At 39.6% G+C, this 13,105-nt stretch overlaps 1 protein-coding gene across 1 annotated transcript; it reads right to left on the bottom strand.

Annotated features, from left to right (window-relative positions):
- Positions 1-5,639: 5,639 nt before the first annotated feature.
- LOC310921913 (uncharacterized protein) lies at positions 5,640-10,827 on the bottom strand. The gene is made up of 3 exons (XM_083882172.1): positions 10,021-10,827; positions 6,339-7,599; positions 5,640-6,278 (listed from the first exon to the last, which is right to left on the bottom strand). Exons 1-3 carry the CDS (start codon positions 10,224-10,226, stop codon positions 5,937-5,939), a joined length of 1,809 nt encoding a protein of 602 aa, XP_083738298.1. The 5' UTR covers positions 10,227-10,827; the 3' UTR covers positions 5,640-5,936.
- Between the last annotated feature and the right edge of the window lie 2,278 nt (positions 10,828-13,105).

Genomic DNA, 13,105 nt, shown 5'->3' on the forward strand with positions numbered 1-13,105 from the left:
TTGGGAAAATTTGGGAGAAAAATTGGGGGAAATTTGGGAGTAAAATTGGGGAATTTTTGGGTAAAAAATTGGGATTTTTTTGGGGAAAAATTCGGGATTTTTTGGGGAAAATTTTGGGATTTTTGGGGGAGAAAATTGGGATTTTTGGGTAAAAAATTTGGGGAAAAATTGGGATTTTTTGGGGAAAATTTGGGATTTTTTGGGGGTAAAAATGAGATTTTGGGGGAAAAAATTTGGGGATTTTGGGGGTAAATTTGGGGGATTTTTGGGTAAAAAAATTTGGGGAAAAATTGGGATTTTTGGAGGAAAATTTGGGATTTTTGGGGGGGGAAAAGGGAATTTGGGGGGGTAAAAATTTGGGATTTTGGGGTTAAAAAAGAGGGAAAAATTGGGGGAAATTTGGGGGAAAATTGGGAATTTTGGGGGGAAAAAATTGGGATTTTTTGGGAAAAATTTGGGGGATTTTTGGGTAAAAAAATTGGGATTTTTGGGGGAAATTTGGGGAAAAAATTGGGATTTTTGGGGGAAAAAATTGGGGGTTTTTTGGGAAAAATTTGGGATTTTTTTGGAAAAATTTGAGGGATTTTTGGGTAAAAAAACTGGGATTTTTTTGGGGAAATTTGGGGAAAATTTGGGGATTTTTGGGTAAAAATTGGAAAATTTTTTGGAGAAATTTGGGGGGGAAAAAATTGAGAATTTTGGGAGGAAATTTGGGGGAAAAATTGGGAAATTTTGGGGTTTAAAATTTGGGAATTTTGGGTTTAAAAATTGGGATTTTTGGGGGTAAAAATTGGGGGTTTTGGGGGGAATTTTTGGGTAAAAATTTGGGGATTTTTGTGGGTAAAAAAATTGGGATTTTTGGGGGGAAAAAATGGGAATTTTGGGGTAAAAATTGGGGGTTTTTTGGGGAAAATTTGGGGGAAAAATTTGGGGGTTTTGGGGTTAAAAATTTTGGGATTTTGGGGGGAAAAAAAAAAGGGAATTTTGGGGTAAAAATTGGGATTTTTTTTGGGAAAATTTGGGGGAAAAATTGGATTTTTGGGTAAATTAATGGTCCAATGGGAATTTTTGGGGAAAAATTTGGGATTTTGGGGAAAAAATGGGAATTTTGGGGTAAAAAAATGGGAATTTTGGGGTAAAAATTGGGGATTTTTTGACCCCAGGGTCAAAATTTTGGGATTTTGGGGGTAAAAAAAGGGAAAAATTTGGGGAAAAAAGGATTTTTTGGGGGGAATTTTGGGATTTTTGGGGTTAAAAAATTGGGAAATTTTGGGTTTAAAAATTGAGAATTTTGGGGGGGAAATTTGGGGATTTTTGGGTGAAAATGGACAAAATTGGGATTTTTTGGGGAAAATTTGGGGGAATTTTGTGGGAAAATTTGGGATTTTGGGGGGTAAAAAAAGGGAATTTTGGGGTAAAAAAATGGAACCTTTTTTATGGAGAAAATATACCCAAATTTTGGGGCAATAAAAGTGAAAATTCCAAGTAAAAAAAAAAAGCGAATTTTGAGTCGAATTTTATTTTCAATTTTTTGGGGGAAAAAAGGGAAATTTCCCCCACTCTGGTTAAAAATGAGAATTTTGGGGGGAAAAAATTGGGGTTTCATTTGAGGGGAAAAATCGAATTTTTGGGGTAAAAAAAGTGAATTTTTGCCAGTAAAAAAAAGGTGAAAAATTTGGGTAAAATTTGGGAATTTTGAGGTAAAAAAATCAGATTTTTTTGGGTAAAAATTGGAATTTTGGGGTGAAAAATTGTGAAAATTTGGGTTAAAAAATCCGAATTTTTGAGGTTAAAAATGAGAATTTTACGCACTAAAAAATCAGATTTTTTGGGTAGCCTAAAAAATGAGAATTTTTGGGTGAAAAAAATCAGATTTTTGGGGTAAAAAAGGAGATTTTTTTGGGTTAAAAAATTCAGATTTTTGACGGTAAAAAAATGGGATTTTCGGGGGTAAAAATTCAGATTTTTTTGGGGTAAAAAATCAGATTTTTGGGATAAAAATTGGGATTTTTTGGGGTAAAAAATTGGGATTTTTTGGGGTAAAAATTTGTGAATTTTTGGGTTAAAAATTGGGAATTTTGGAGTAAAAAATTCAGAATTTTTGGGGTAAAAATTGGGAATTTTGGTATAAAAAAATTCAGATTTTTTGGTAAAAAAGAATTTTTAGGTTAAAAAAATCTGATTTTTGGGGTAAAAAAAATGTGAATTTGGGGGTAAAAAACCCAGATTTTTTTTTGATAAAAACTCGAAATTTTGAGGCCAAAAAAGTCGATTTTGGTTCCAAATAAATTCAATTTTTAAAGCCCCAAAAACTTCATTTTTCAGCCCAAATTTTTGGGTTTTTTTTTTTCTCAGTCGATTTTGGGTCAAAAAATGCAAATTTTTGGTTTAAAAAAAGCCCAAAAAAGCCCCAAAAAATCCCCTTTTTTTTGGTCCCAAAAAATCGATTTTTATTCAAATTTTGGGGGTTGGGAAAAAAAATTTTGATTTTTTTTTTAAAGTTTTGAGTCGAAATTTGGGTGAAAAAATAAAAATTTGGTGAAAAAATGAGAATTTTTGGGGGAAAATTTTGAAAATTTTGGGTAAAAAATTAAAATTTTGGGTAAAAAAGGGAAAATTTTGGGTAAAAATTTGAAAATTTTGGGGGAAAATTTAAAAATTTTGGGTGAAAAAATAAAAATTTGGTGAAAAAATGAAAATTTTGGGGGAAAATTTGAAAATTTTGGGGAAAAAATGAAAAATTTGGGTAAAAATTTTAAATTTTTGGGTGAAAAATGAAAAATTTGGGGGAAAAAAGTAAAAATTTGGGAAAAAAATTGGAATTTTTTGGGGAAGTTTTGAAAATTTTTGGGGAAAAATTAAAATTTTTGGTTAAAAAAAGAAATTTTGGGGTAAAAAAAGGAAAATTTTGGGTAAAAATTTGAAAATTTTGAGGGAAAAATTAAAAATTTGGGTAAAAAAAGGAAAATTTTGGGAAAAAAATTGAATTTTTAGGCAAAAAAATTCAGATTTTTGAGGTAAAAAAGTGAATTTTGGGGGTAAAAAAATCAGATTTTTTGGGTAAAAAATTGGGAATTTTGAGACAAAAAAAAAAGGGAAAATTTGGGTTAAAAAATCCGAATTTTTGAGGTAAAAAAAAAGTAAATTTTTGAGGCTAAAAATGGGAATTTTGGGGTTAAAAAAATGAGAATTTTGAGGTAAAAATTGGGATTTTTTTGGGATAAAAATTGGGAATTTTGAGGCCAAAAATTGTGAAAATTTGGGTTAAAAAAATCGGAATTTTTGAGGTAAAAAATTATGAATTTTGGGGATTAAAATTGGGATTTTTTTGGGTAAAAAAAAGAGAATTTTTGGGGTAAAAACTTTGGATTTTTTGGGTAAAAAAATTCAGATTTTTTGGGGTAAAAATTTCACATTTTTGGGGGTAAAAATTGGGAATTTTGGGGATAAAAAATCAGATTTTTTTGGGTTAAAAATGTGAATTTTTGGGGTAAAAAATTCAGATTTTTTTCGGTAAAAAAAGAGAATTTTGGGGTTAAAAAATCAGATTTTTGAGGCCAAAAAAGGCGATTTTGGGTCCACAAAAATTCGATTTTTTAAAGCCCCAAAAATTCGGATTTTTAAAGCCCCAAAATCTTCATTTTTCAGCTCAAATTTTGGGGGGTTTTTTTGGTCTTTTTTGGGTCAAAAAATGCAAATTTTGGGGTCGGAAAATGGAGAAAATTTGGGTCAAAAAAATCCCCGAAAAAAAATTTTGGTGAAAAAAAAAAAACCCCAAAATTTGCATTTTTTGGGGTTAAAAATAAAAGGGTTTAGAGGAAAAAAAAATCGATTTACGGGAAAAGAATGAAAATAAAATAAAATAAAATTTAAAGTAAAATATAAAAGTAAAAAATAAAATAAAATTTTAAAATTTTAAAAAATAAAGTAAATAAAAAATAAATAAAATAAAATAAAAAATTAAATTAAATTAAAATTAAATTGAATTAAAATTAAATTAAAATTAAATAAATGTTTTTAAAAATTAAATTAAATTAAATTAAATTAAATTAAAATTTAAATAAATTAAAAAATAAATTAAAAAGAAAATAAAATAAAAATAAATTTTAAAAATAAAATAAAATAAAAAAATAAAATTAATAAATAAAATAAAATAAAAATGAGAAATAAATTTAAAATAAAAATAAAATAAAATAAAATAAAATAAAATTGAATTAAATTTAAAAAATAAAATAAAAATAAAGTAAAAATAAAATAACATAAAATAAAGTAAAAGAAAGTAAAATAAAATTAAAATTAAATAAAAAAAATAAAATAAAAATAAAATTTTAAAAATTAAAAAAGTAAATAAAAATAAAATAAAATGAAAATAAAAATGAAAATAAATTTAAAATAAAATGAAATAAAATAAAATAAAATAAAATAAAAATAAAATAAAATAAAATAAATTAAAATAAAATAAAATAAAATAAAAGTAAAATAAAATTGAATTAAATTTAAAAAATAAAATAAAAATAAAATTATAATAAAATAAAATAAAATATAAAAAATTAAAATAAAAGAAAATGAAATAAAAATAAAATTTTAAAAATTAAAAAATAAATCAAAGTAAAAATTAAATTAAAATAAAATAAAATGTAAATTAAATAAATATTTTTAAAAATAAAATGAAATAAAATAAAAATAAAATTTTGAAAAATTTAAAAAATAAATAAAAATAAAAATAAAATAAAATAAAATAAAATAAATAAAATAAAATAAAATAGAATTTTGGGCAGAATTTTGAAGATTTTGGGAGAAGAAAAAAAAATCTGAATTTTAAGTTAAAAATTCGCTTTTTTTGAGGGTCAAAAATTTGACTTTTTTGGGGTAAAAATTCAGAATTTTGGGGGGTAAAAATTCGCATTTTTAAGGTAAAAAAATCGGATTTTTGGACGTAAAAAATTCACATTTTTTGAGGAAAAAAATTCCGAATTTTGAGGGGTAAAAATTCACATTTTTTGACATAAAAATTGACTTTTTTGGGGTAAAAAATTCGAATTTTTTGGGATTGAAAATTCACTTTTTGGGGGGTAAAATTCTACCGTTTTTAAGGTAAAAATTCACTTTTTTGGGGTAAAAATTTCACATTTTTGGGGGTAAAAAAGTCACTTTTTTGGGGCTAAAAATCGACTTTTTTGGGAGGGAAAAATTCGCATTTTTGGGATAAAAATTCACATTTTTTTGCGTAAAAATTTCACATTTTGGGGGATAAAAATTCACTTTTTTGGGGTAAAAAATTTCCCCAATTTGGGGGTTAAAAATTTGCGTTTTTGTGACAAAATTTCACATTTTTAAATTAAAAAATAATTTACACAGAAAAGTTAAATTTGATTAATTTTTTTTTTTAAATAAAACACAAATTTCGAGGCAAAATTCTGAATTTTAAAGGCAAAATTAATTTTATTTCTATGAAACATTTTTAAGGCACAAAATTCACAATTTTTAACGCAAAAAAAAAATCACAATTTTTAAGGAAAAAAAATTTCACATTTTAAAGTCAAATTTTAATAATTTTTAACACCAAAATTGACAATTTTTAAAGTCAAAATTTTAACAATTTTAAAACAGATTTTAACAATTTTAAAGGGAAAAAAAATTCACAATTTTTCAGGCAAATTTTAATATTTTAAGGCACAAAAAATCACAATTTTTCAAGTGAATTTTAACAATTTTTAAGGCAAAAAAAAAATCACATTTTTTAAAGGCGAAATTTCACACTTTTTGAGGTAAAATATAACAATTTTTCAGGCAAATTTTAATATTTTTTAAGGCAAAAAAATTCACAAATTTTAAAGGCGAATTTTTACATTTTTAAGGCAAAAAAAAAAAAAAAAATCACAATTTTTCAAGTAAATTTTTAGAATTTTTAAGGCAAATTTTTTTCCCAGATTTTTTCACCCCCAGCCGGGCGGGCCGGGTGACCACGCCCACCGGTACCAGCCCCGATAGGTCAGGACCCAACAGGCCCAGCCCAGGGCGGCCCCGGCCGCGTTCCGGCCCCACGTGTTGCGATAGGTCAGAGTCACCACCAGCAGCAGGTGCCACGTGACCAGCAGGGCCACGCCCAGGAGGTAAAGGACGGACAGGGCCGTGGGCGGGGCTTCAAAATGGCGGAAAACGCCGGGAAAATGGCGGTTCTGGGGGTCAAAATGGCCGCCAGAGTCAAAATGGCCGCCGGAATGAAAATGGTGGCCGTAGGGGTGAAGGTGGTGGGCAGAATCAAAATGGCTGCCAGAATTAAAATGGCGGGTCTGGTAGTCAAGATGGCGGGCAGAATCAAAATGGCGGCTCAAAGGGTCAAAATGGCGGCCATGGGGGGTAATATGGCGGCCAAGGGGGTCAAAATGGCCGCCAAAATCAAAATGGCTGCCTTGTCTTGAGTCAAAATGGCCGCCAGTTCTGGATTCAAAATGGCCACCGGATTCAAAATGGCCGCCCACTCTTGGTTCAAAATGGCGGCCAGAATCAAAATGGCGGCCAAGGGGTTCAAGATGGCGGCCGGAATCAAAATGGCCGCCAGTTCTTGATTCAAAATGGCCGCCAAAATCAAAATGACCGCCACTTCTCCCTCCAAAATGGCCGCCCCCTCTTGGTTCAAAGTGGCCACCAGATTCAAAATGGCCGCCTCGTTTTGAGTCAAAATGGCCGCCGGTTTTCCCGCCAAAATGGCCGCCCCAGCCCGGCCCCGCCCACTCGATCCTGATTGGTCGCCAGGAAAGGCGCGGCCACGCCCACCCTCCCCTCCCGGCCGCCATCTTGGATTCTTCCTCTTCTACATCATACCCCGCCGCCATCTTGGATTCCTCTTCTTCCTGTGTGACGTCATATCCGGCCGCCATCTTGGATCCCGCTTCTCCTTCTCCATAATACCCGGCGGCCATTTTGAATCTGGGCGCCATCTTGGATCCCTCTTCTTCTCCATAATACCCAGCGGCCATCTTGAATCTGGGCGCCATCTTGGATTCTTCTTCTGGGTAAAACCTGGTGGCCATCTTGGATCCCTCTTCTTCTCCTCCATAATACCCGGCGGCCATTTTAAATCTGGGCGCCATCTTGGATTCCTCTTCTTCTCCATAATACCCGGTGGCCATCTTGGATTTGGACGCCACGCCGGCCATCTTGTACCCTCCACTAGCGGCGGCCATCTTGGATGTTACGGCGGCCATCTTGGCCATACCGGCGGCCATCTTGGCTCCGTACAAACGCCGCCCCAGCGCCGCCGCCTCTTCCGCCAATCCCAACCCACAATGCACCAGGGCGAAGGTTTGGGGGGCGGGGCTAAACCCCTCCCATTGGTGCCCCGCCCCCCGGCAGCTCCCGGGATCGGCCAATGGGAGCAGGAGGAGCCCCTGGGGGGTCTGGGATTGGCATTGGCCGGTGGCGGCTTCCAGGGCGTGGCCGAGGGCGTGGCCGGCGCGCGATAGGACGAGGGCGACGGCCAATCGGGCGAGGGCGCGCAGGGAGGAGCCCCAAGGGGGGCGGAGCAAAGGGTGGGAGGCGATGAGGAGGGAGCCAATCAGGAGCCACGTCCAGGCGGCGGCCGAGGAGGTCAGACGGCTGGAAATTAATCATTAATAATTGTTATTAATATTAATTATTAATCGTTAATAATTAGTCTATAATAATCTAATTAATAAATATTAATAGTTTATTATTTATGCTAATCTAGTTGTTAGATATTAATAATTAATTATTATCTATAATAATCTAGTTATTAGATATTAATTGTTAATTATTATTTTTAATAATCTAGTTATTAGACATTATTAGTTATTATTTATAATAATCTAGTTATTAGATATTAATAATTAATTATTATCTATAATAATCTAGTTATTAGATATTAATTGTTAATTATTATTTTTAATAATCTAGTTATTAGATATTGGTTATTAATTATTATTTATAATCATCTCATTATTAATTATTAATTAATGTTGCGGTTAATCTTTTTTGTTATTTGTTAATTTGGTAGTTAACATTCATTATTAATAATTATCGATTATTTATTGTCGGTCCTTTGTAATTTATTATTGTTTATTATTTGTTTATTATTAATTTCAATTTTTGATTGTTGCATATTGATTCTCGATTCTCAAATAATTATTAATTATTAATCAGTAAATAGTAAATTATTAATTATTAACAGGACACAAATTCTTATTTGTTAATTATTAATATCACCAATTATAAAATATTAATTATTAAGACGATATCAACTATAAATTATTAACGTAATATTGGTTATTACTAATTGATATTAATAAAACATATTATATAAAATATATAAATTATTATTATATATAAAATATTATATATAAATATATAAAAATTATATAAAATATTCTATAAAATATATAAATTATATAAAATATATTCAATATTTATTATCTGCCCCACAGATCCACCCCAGACCCACAGATCGGGCTCTGCCCCATAGATTGACCCACAAGTCCCATTCCCAGCCCCATAGATCGGTCTGTGCCCCATAGATCAGGCTCAGCCCCATAGAATCCACTCCAGACCCACAGATTGACCGACAAGTCCCAGTCGTAGCCCTATAGATCCGTCCCAGCCCCATAGATTTGGCTCTGCCCCATAGATTGACCCACAAGTCCCATTCCCAGCCCCATAGATCCCAATTCTGCCCCACAGATCCCATTCCCAGCCCCACAGATCCACTCCAGACCCACAGATCCCACTCCCAGCCCCATAGATTGAGGTCTGCCCCATAGATTGCCCCAGAGATCCCATTCCCAGCCCCATAGATGCCTCCCAGCCCCATAGATCCCATTCCCAGCCCCATAGATCAGTCCCAGACCCAGAGATCAGGCTCAGCCCCATAGATTTCCCTCAAAGCCCCATAGACTGACCCATAACTCCCCCAAATCCCCGTCCTGCCCCATAGACTGACCCACAGATCTCATTTCAGCCCCATAGATCGACCCAAACCCCTCCCCAGCCCCACAGATCCTGTTCCCAGCCCCATAAGTCCCCCCAAATCCCACTCCTGCCCCACAGATTGACCCACAGACCCCCCCAAACCCCATCCCAGCCCCATAGATCGACCCATAGATCCTCTCCAGCCCCATAAGTCCCCCCAAATCCCCCCAAATCTCCCCACAACCCCCCCCAAACCCCTCCCAGCCCCATAGATTGACCCACAGATCCCATTTCCACCCCATAGATCCACCCCAAACCCCCCCAAACCCTCCCAAATCCCCCCAAATCCCCCCAAAAAACCACCCCAGCCCCATAGATTGACCCATAGATCCACCCCAGCCCCACATCTCCCCCCTCCAGCCCCATAGATCCCCCCAAACCCCCCCCAACCCCCCCCAACCCCCTCAAACCCCCCAAAATCGCCCCATAACCCCCTCAAAACCCCTCCCAGCCCCATAGATCGACCCATAGATCCTCTCCAGCCCCATAAGTCCCCCCAAATCCCCCCAAATCCCCCCAAAAAACCACCCCAGCCCCATAGATTGACCCATAGATCCATCCCAGCCCCACATCTCCCCCCTCCAGCCCCATAGATCCCCCCCAAATCCCCCCCAAACCCCCCCAAATCTCCCCCATAACCCCCCAAACCCCCTCCTCAGCCCCATAGATCGACCCATAGACCTCCCAAAATCCCCTCCCAGCCCCATAAGTCCCCCCAAACCCCCCCAAATCCCCCCCAAATCTCCCCCATAACCCCCCAAACCCCCCTCCAGCCCCATAGATTGACCCACAGATCCCATTTCCACCCCATAGATCCACCCCAAACCCCCCCAATTCCCCCCAAATCCCCCCAAATCCCCCCAAAAAACCACCCCAGCCCCATAGATCGACCCATAGATCCATCCCAGCCCCACATCTCCCCCCTCCAGCCCCATAGATCCCCCCAAATCCCCCCCAAACCCCCCCAATCCCCCCCCAAATCACCCCATAAGTCCCTCCCAGCCCCCCAAGTCCCCCCCCAGCCCCCCAACTCACGCCTCGAGTCGGTTGTGGGGCGAGGCCAGGAGGCTGTGGGGATCCCCCCGGGCCCTCAGGAGCGGCCCCAGCCCCACCAGGAGCCCCAAGAGCAGCGAGTGCCCCACGGGGAACCCCGGGAGGCCCAAAAGAGCCGCCGCCCCACGGCAGAGGGCCAGGATTGCCGCCCCACAGCAGCGCTGCCCCATGGACAGGAGTTGCCCCATGGATTCTGATTTTTTTCCGGATTTTTTTGGATTTTTTTCCGATTTTTTTCCGAGTTTTTTCCAATTTTTTTCGGATTTTTTAAAGGATTTTTAAAGGATTTTTAAAGGATTTTTAAAGGATTTTTAAAGGAATTTTTTTTTCGAATTTTTTTCGAATTTCTTTCGGAATTTTTTTCAGGATTTTTTCCGAATTTTTTTCCGAATTTTTTTACGGACTTTTTTTTCGGATTTTTTTTCCGATTTTTTTCCAATTTTTTTCTGGGTTTTTTTCGGATTTTTAAAGGATTTTTTTCCGGATTTTTTTTTTCCTTCTTTAAGGATTTTTTCATCCGGATTTTTTTCCAAACTTTTCCGGATTTTTTCCGATTTTTTCCAAATTTTCTCGGATTTTTTCCGATTTTTTTCCGGATTTTTTTCTGATTTTTTTCCGAATTTTTCCGGATTTTTTCCCGAAATTTTTCCGAATTTTTCTCCAATTTTTTGGGGCTCTTTTAGAGATTTTTTTAGGAGGTTTTTGGGCCTTTTTTGGGTTTTTTTGGGGTTTTTTTCCCCTCCCCCCCCGGCGTGGGAACGGGGAGGACGCGGCCCAAGGGCAGCGAGGGGTGGGGGAGGGGCGGGGGGTGGGGGAGGGGCGAGAGGGGAGCGATGGGGGCAGGTGCTGGTGGGGGAGGGGAAAAGGGGATTTTTTTTTAAGTTTTTGGGGGGGATTTTGGGGGTTTTTGGGTTTTTTTGGGGGGCTGGGAAGGGGATTTGGGGGATCTGTGGGTCAATCTGTGGGGCTGGAGGGGATCTGTGGGGCTGGGAATGGGATTTGAGGGATCGGTGGGTCAATCTGTGGGGCTGGGGAGGGGATTTTGGGGGGTTTGGGGGGGATTTGGGGGGATTTGGGGGGCTGGGAAGGGGATTTGGGGGGTCTATGGGTCAATCTATGGGGCTGGATCCAATCTATGGGGCTGGGAATGTGATTTGAGGGGTCTATGGGTCAATCTATGGGGCTGGGACTGGGATCTGTGGGGCTGGAGTGGATCTATGGGTCAATCTATGGGGCAGGAGTGGGATCTGTGGGGCTGGGAGGGTTTTTTGGGGGGATCTATGGGGCAGGAGTGGGATCTATGGGTGGGCATGGGGTTTGGGGTTGATCTATGGGGCTGCGAGGGAAATCTATGGGGCTGAGCCCGTTCTATGGGGCAGGATCAGATCTAAGGGGCTGGGAAGGGTTTGGGGGTCAATCTACGGGGCTGGGAGGGAAATCTATGGGGCTGACATTGATCTGTGGGGCCTGGAATGGGATCTGTGGGGTGGAGAGGGGATTTGGGGGATCTGTGGGTCAATGTGTGGGGCTGAGCCCGATCTATGGGGCTGGGGGTGGATCTATGGGGCAGGGAGGGAAATCTATGGGGCTGAGTCTGGTCTGTGGGGCTGGGAATGGAATCTGTGGGGCTGGAGTGGATCTATGGGGCAGGACCGGATCTATGGGGCTGAATCCATTCTATGGGGCTGGGAGGGTTTTGTGGGGTCAATCTGTGGGGCTGAGCCTGATCTGTGGGGCAGGGAGTGGGATCTATGGGGCTGGGAATGGGGTTTTGGGGGGTGGTTAGGGGGCTGGGATGGATCTATGGGGCAGGGACTGGGATCTGTGGGTCAATCTATGGGGCTGAGCCCGTTCTATGGGGCTGGAGCACAATCTATGGGGCTGGGAATGGGATCTGTGGGGCTGGAGTGGATCTATGGGTCAGTCTATGGGGCTGAGAGGGGTTTGGGGTGGATCTGTGGGGCTGGGAGGGAAATCTATGGGGCAGGATCAGATCTGTGGGTCTGGGGTGGCTCTATGGGGCTGGGAATGTGATTTGAGGGATCTATGGGTCAATCTATGGGGCTGGAGTGGATCTGTGGGGCTGGGAGGGATTTGGGGTGGATCTATGGGGCTGAGTCCATTCTATGGGGCTGAGACTGGGATCTGTGGGGCGGGAGTGGATCTATGGGTCGATCTGTGGGCCTGAAAGGGGTTTGAGGTCAATCTATGGGGCTGGAGGGGAGATGTGGGGCTGGGAGTTAAATCTGTGGGGCTGAGTCCATTCTATGGGGCCAGGACTGGGATCTGTGGGGCTGGGAATGGGATCTATGGGTCAATGTGTGGGGTTGAGCCCCATCTGTGGGGCTGGGGGTGGATCTATGGGGCAGGGAGGGAAATCTGTGGGGCTGAGCCTGGTCTGTGGGGCTGGGACTCCAATCTATGGGGTGGGAATGGATCTATGGGGCTGGAGTGGCTCTATGGGGCAGGATCAGATCTATGGGGCAGAACTGGGTCTATGGGGCAGATCTATGGGTCTGACCCTGATCTATGGGGCAGGGACTGATCTGGTCCAATCCATGGGGCAAATCTACGGGGCAGAACCCGAGTTATGGGGCAGGGACTCATCTATGGGGCAGATCTATGGGTCTGACCCCAATCTATGGGGCCGGGATTGATCTATGGGGCAGAACCGAACCTCTGGGGCAAATCTATGGGGCAAAACCAAATCTATGGGGCAGAACTGAATCTATGGGGCGGGAATTGATTTATGGGTCTGACCCTGATCTATGGGGCAGAACTCGATCTTTAGGGCAAATCTATGGGGCAGAATCGGATCTATGGGTCTGGCCCTGAGCTATGGGGCAGAACCGAATCTATGGGGCAGATCTATGGGGCAGGGACTGATCTGTGGGTCTGACTCTGACCTATGGGGCAGAACCCAATCCATGGGTCAGAACCGAATCTATGGGTCTGACCACAATCTATGGGGCAGAACCAAATCTATGGGTCAAATCTATGGGGCACAACCGGATCTATGGGGCACAACCGGATCTATGGGGCAAATCTGTGGTTCTGACTCCAATCT

The sequence above is a fragment of the Zosterops lateralis genome (assembly GCF_965231275.1).
Source record: "Zosterops lateralis genome assembly, chromosome: 38".
Taxonomy (NCBI): Eukaryota; Metazoa; Chordata; class Aves; order Passeriformes; family Zosteropidae; genus Zosterops; species Zosterops lateralis.